This window comes from Malaya genurostris, chromosome 2, assembly GCF_030247185.1.
Source record: "Malaya genurostris strain Urasoe2022 chromosome 2, Malgen_1.1, whole genome shotgun sequence".
NCBI classification, from domain to species: domain Eukaryota; kingdom Metazoa; phylum Arthropoda; class Insecta; order Diptera; family Culicidae; genus Malaya; species Malaya genurostris.
The window spans coordinates 173041097-173047096 of NC_080571.1; the positions used below are offsets into that span (position 1 = coordinate 173041097).

Below are 6000 nucleotides of genomic sequence, written 5' to 3' on the forward strand. Positions count from 1 at the left end.
AAATGAGTAACTAGTACTCAAACTTTTAGTAACTTTTTCTAAGCGTGTAAGAAGCCAGTTGTCAGGTCTTGTCTTAGGTGAGAACCACTAGAAGAATATAAATATAAATTGTGCCTTCCCTACCAACCACGTAATATCTCTTTTCATGAACAATGGAGATAGCTCATTAAAGTTGGATTTATGAGCAGAATCATGAATGTTGCAACATTCGAAGAACCTTCAATTGGTGCTTAACTTTTGCATAACTGGCACTCCTGCTGATGTCTGCACCCTACACACTAACCACAAAAGATATACATTATGACAATTTCGGCTTGCTTTCTTTTAACTCAATCAAATTAAAGAACGATTCAGACGCTACACACTGCATCTCGGAAAGAGCGAATCGCAGTGAATTCCTGTTCCCTGAAATGATGTTCTAAGTCGAGCTGAGCTTCGAAGCTGTAACAACAGGCTATTGTTGCTACTAATTCATAACACTTTTTTTTGGGGAAGAAAGCGGATGTGTGATATCAGAGATGTCTATCTCCTCTGTGTGACGAAGAGCAAGCAAAATTTCTCCCCTCGCACTGACAACTTCATCGAGAGCTCTTCTCTTTCACATTTATACACCACTGTTGTGTAAAGTGTGCACGCATCATGAGTGCGTTTGTTTATTTCCTTTTACCTCTTCCACTGAATCGCACCAAAGTGCTAGAGCATTAGCTAATAAATTCTCTGAGGTGGATGCAGATACTTTCACAGAGGTGTACACGCCGGTGAGCACTCTGCTGTATGGTTTTCGTAGATGAAGCGTGGACACGCAAAATCAGCGAAATAAAACAATTTATCGTAAAATTTTCGGTTTTCCTTGCAAATTTTGTGTTCGCTCACCATCACGCGCCAGTGGTCACTTGGGTGTATTTAGACGAGAGCGCGTGTGAGCGATTCATGCGAAGAGAATGTGTTTCACTCGCGCCAGCTGCTTTAACCACAAGCACACACTCAAATGCTGCCCATTCGACACTGAGAAGAAGTGCGCTTTCCTCTTTGTGCGGTGCTTCGTTTTTTGCATCCTCGGTGTGGCAAAAATCTGACTCTAGCGTGTATCACTCTGGTGAAATGCCATCTCTGTGTGATATCAGCTGAAGTACTAAAACCACGGTAACCCACGCTGAACCTTAATATAACAACCTTATGCGCAAACATCCACGATGAGAGCTGGCATCACAGCTTTGTCGTCACAAGCGCGGTCGTTACCGCCATTTTCAGTATACAACTCTTGCAGAGGTAAGACGTGTGCTTTACATTGCTGAGAGCCCCTTTTCGTGCGATGCAAATCAGAAATGCACACATTCGGATCTGATAAGTCAGTTTTTCAAAAATCTGTGATCAAGCCAAAAACCTGTCTGCGAAAATCTGTCGAATTCAATTTGTTGAGCAAAAAAAGGTCTCACTACCAAAACGCTCTGTACCTATTTTCTCAACCACTCTGTACTTTTTGGTGCTAAACTGTGTTCGATTTCCAAAATCTGTGATTGATTTTGTGTATTTCAGAATCTGTGAAAATCTGTGATAATTTTCAGAAATCTGTGAAAATCTGTCATTTTTAAAATCCGTGCAGAAAATTGAAAATCTGGCATCACTGCTGATAATGTGGAGTGGTTGAACTGCACTCAAATAAAAATTCACGTTCGATTCACTTGAAAAATCACGTAAACTGGTTTCAAATGTCAAATTGAATATTTTACGTGACGAAAATGAATGTTATACGAACATCCTCTAAAATGAATAGAGTCATCACATAAGGTTTACGTGAATTGACCAAACGTCAAACAATCTACGTGAATTTCCAGTGTGAAAAACTCGATTTTGAAAATGGCGAACAGTGGCCCTCAAAGTGTGAGTAGTGCAAATATTTGCGAGAAATGTTATTTAATTACAATTTTTTACTACATCGATCGGTTGATTCCAGTATGAAAGTTTCCATGTGTTCGATTGGATCGAGTGCCTGCGTGAGTCCGGAAGTGTGCCCGCTCCTGCCGAATGCTTCAAACAGGCCGTTGGTCCACCGAAAAACGAGTTCAAAATCGGTATGAAGCTAGAGACACTGGACCCATGTAATGGGATCTCAACCTGCATCGGTAGTGTTGTGGAAGTTCTCGGATCTCGACTTCGGCTTCAGTTGGATGGCAGTGACAACACAACGATTTCTGGAGGCTTGTCGATTCGAGATCCCACGACGTTATTAGTTGCTTTTCATTTTTTATTTAAAATTCCATGCTGATTTTCTAAAATAAATGTTTTGTTTTGCATGTCATTTTGCATTCTTTAGATTTATATAAAAATCTGAAATTTCCCTTTTTTCTTCAACCAATATATGAAATAGTGTTTCTTTTATATCTAAATTTGATATGAACTGATAGATAAATGTGAAATGAGCAGTACATTACATTTTACCTATGAAACACGTAACTTTTACTGGATTATGCATTAAACAGCTTTTAAATGCCAGTCTTTTGAAACCTACGTGAAAAGTAGGGTGGAAAATATTCACATAACTTTTCACGTAACTATAACATGATTATTATTTTGAGTGTGAAACTCGAGTCAGTTTTGATCCTCACTGAAATGAAAATCTTATTTATATTCATTAGATTTGTCATATGAATCATATGCAGAATATAATTCATAGAAATTATATGGAAACTTATAATCTTTATTTAATGTGTACGTCAAATCTAAATGGACGTTATCATAATGAAAGTTATAAAAATATCCCATATAATTTATATGGAAATCCGATGGAAGTCGTGAATCGTACTGCTTGAAGCTGAAGAAATAGTTGTGTCTCCGATATTCATCAACTGCTCCAGACCATTTTTTTTCAGGAACTTCCGCATCTCAATGTAATTTTAAATCGCTGACAAGACAGCTCATCCAACTTCGTTCAAGGATATGCGTTAACGGACCATGAAATATATATCCGGTACATTTCATTACTCTATCTGTCTAGTAAGATTCATTTTTATTGTCAGTCTCGGGATCTCACTTCTTTTTCGCAAATATCATGAGGTGCTCCCTTACCGAATGGAATACTAGTAAAGCTTGAATCCTCAAAGAAAAGTAGTAGTTGGCGATTATCTGCTATTCGTAAGAGCTCTATTGAAAGTTATATATATATATATATATATATATATATATATATATATATATATATATATATATATATATATATATATATATATATATATATATATATATATATATATATATATATATATATATATATATATATATAAATTTTTTAAAACTAGGCATATGGTATATATGAACCTATATAAATAAATTCGAAGTGAATATAATATGCGCTTCATAAATTGTTTCAATGTATGTTGTGCGGATATCTAGTAATGGTTATAAGACGCGCCAATCAATTTGACTCAGACTGGAAATTTCATTCGTTATATGGAAATCCTGTAAAAATAACGTTAAGAAGAGTTTTATGTTTCATAAGATTATCTCATATATTTGACATGATGTTGAACACATCTTGTAACTATTATTGGAAATGCTAATAGTGCAAAATCATTAGAATATCATATAATGTGAAAAAGAAAATTTAGCTCAGCGCTGGTTATTGGCACGATGTAAAATACACTGGTGGCGTGATAGGACATTTTTGGTTGTGTTGGTAATGTAAACATAAACAAACGACCAGTTCAGATCGGGATCAAATTTCTAAGTTACTCCGGTTGTCGCGCAACCTGGCGAATCTTTGGCACTAATTGAAAATTTGGACTCTTCAAGGGCTTGCAAGGTAACGTCGAAATATAGCAAATTGTTCACACATTCGATTCTGTTTATTTCATTGGAGGAAGGATCTGGCGGATCGCACTGTGGAATATATTACAGTTATCATGGAGTGATAGTGCTGTGACTGGTATTTGAAATGCAGGTGATACTCTAGATGATTCCGAATTGGACGAGTAAATTTTTGCTTAACCGATCGATTAACCGAAAATGTAATACATCTTGGTTTTGAAGTTCCTAATCAATCAAACAATATCTGCCAGTAGCTCTTCAGACTCTTAAGATGAAATTTTGCTTTACCGAGCCGTAATTGGTTTTTGAAAAGTATAAACGGTTACTGTTCCGTTCCACGGTGATGGTTTTAGAACTGAAAAGTAGTGTTTGTAGCAGAATTTCACAAAGAATCTGAAAATGCAACTCAAAATTATAAAATTTTAATCAATACCTAGGACAGGACCTGACAATTGTTAATCCACTTTTAGGACCAATTTCGGACCAGCTCGTGATTGGTTGAAATTGACATAAGCAAGTACTAGTTGTTGAAATTAATATTACTGCAGGATGGTAGAAAAAGTGTTGTCAGTATCGTCGGTAACAATGTAGCTTGATATTGGATATTTTATTTTTCGGGTCATCTTTTCAAAATTATTAATTTCAATAGGATTTAAGTTCAATTTGTTTTTAAGTCCTGTCAATGCGGAAAGTATACAAGTACATTTAACAATCCCTGGATGGTACAAAGAGGAAGCCTGAAATCACGAAGTGTGATATGGACGAGAATATTGATTATGTTGGTTGAGAATAGCACCGAATCTTTGGATACTTCTATATGTTATTATTTTTCTCATATAGAATATGTTGAATACTTTAGTTAATAAAGCTGCAAGAATTAATTACCCAAAATTGAGTGTTTTAGAAAAATTTTATTATGCTGTTTCAACTAAACGTTTTCTTCAAAACAAACATCTGATCAAAATGAATCCAGAGCTATATTTTTGACCGATATAACATTTGTCTAAATGTTTTCAAATGATAAATAATTGCATTTTATAAGGGGAGAACGTTTTCAGAATGAATAATTATCTCTACTGGCAATAGTGATCGCGAGGCATTTATTATTTACAGCAGGGAGCAACCGGAATAAGAAGAGAAATATTTTTCTGGAAAAAGAAGCCAGTTGTCTGGTCCTGTCCTAGATCAATACAACCGAAATTTGAAAAGGTTTACATAAACATTTTCGCATTTTTTTATTGCTTGCGCGCTGCTGTTTCGTATTGAGGTGGTGTGAGAAATACACGGTGGAGTCGGTAGGATTATATCGTAAGCAAAAATTACATATCAAATAATAACGCGAATTAATGCAGCATTGGGTTTTGTATTAAAATGAAAACGAGTTGTATACAATAAAATGGGTATTGTAAGAAATCGTTTATTTTCTAAGTAACTGTAATTTATAATGCTAAAAATGTCCAACTCTGTTGAGCTCAATGCATTGATGTTGCTGAAGTAATAATGCTTGGCCGTGTAATATAATTTTAGATTGTAGCAATTTTTATAGCAAAACTAAAACTTCAACCTTAACAGACTTTTAATGAAATGAATACAAACTATTATTGTTCATGTAAAATTTTTGAAAATATAACTACTGCAAAGATTGTCTTCAATCGTTCTTTTGAAGAAGAATCCATGCTTGCTATACTAAACTCAGACATATACATGGTTAGCAAGTTAGTCAATACATATACATATAACCTCATGTTAGTCATTCATAATTACTAATTATTCATAGCTGTAGTGTAAGAGTAATTACTAATAATAACGATTGAATTAGCATATATTCAAAGTGTGAAGGATTCAAAAATCCATAACGTCCAGTCTATTTTACAAGCCAACAAAACGAGAGGTGAGCCCGCTGCGCTCAATCACTGAAGAAAGTTCTGGGTTTTAGGTGTCGGTTTTTCTTGTTATGCTTTGTGCGACGGTTCGTTTAACCGACGACACGACCTGCCACCATAGTTACCATATTCACAGATTTTTCTGTAAAACCACAGATTTTTTGTCTATTTTCCCACGAATATTCTGTGTCACAGAACACAGATTTTATCAAAATTCACAGATTTTATCAAAATTCACAGATTTCTACAGATTTTCATGAATATTTCATAAAAATGACAGATTTTCAATACGTTTTTCACAGATTATGAACGA

General features: G+C 35.0%; 1 protein-coding gene across 1 annotated transcript; it reads left to right on the top strand.

The window, feature by feature from the left end:
- The first annotated feature begins 1658 nt into the window (after positions 1–1658).
- On the top strand, positions 1659–2393 carry LOC131427395 (polycomb protein Scm-like). The gene is made up of 2 exons (XM_058590550.1): positions 1659–1881; positions 1955–2393. The coding sequence occupies exons 1-2, from the start codon at positions 1858–1860 to the stop codon at positions 2264–2266; spliced, it is 336 nt and encodes a 111-aa protein (XP_058446533.1). The 5' UTR covers positions 1659–1857; the 3' UTR covers positions 2267–2393.
- The last annotated feature ends 3607 nt before the right edge of the window (positions 2394–6000 follow it).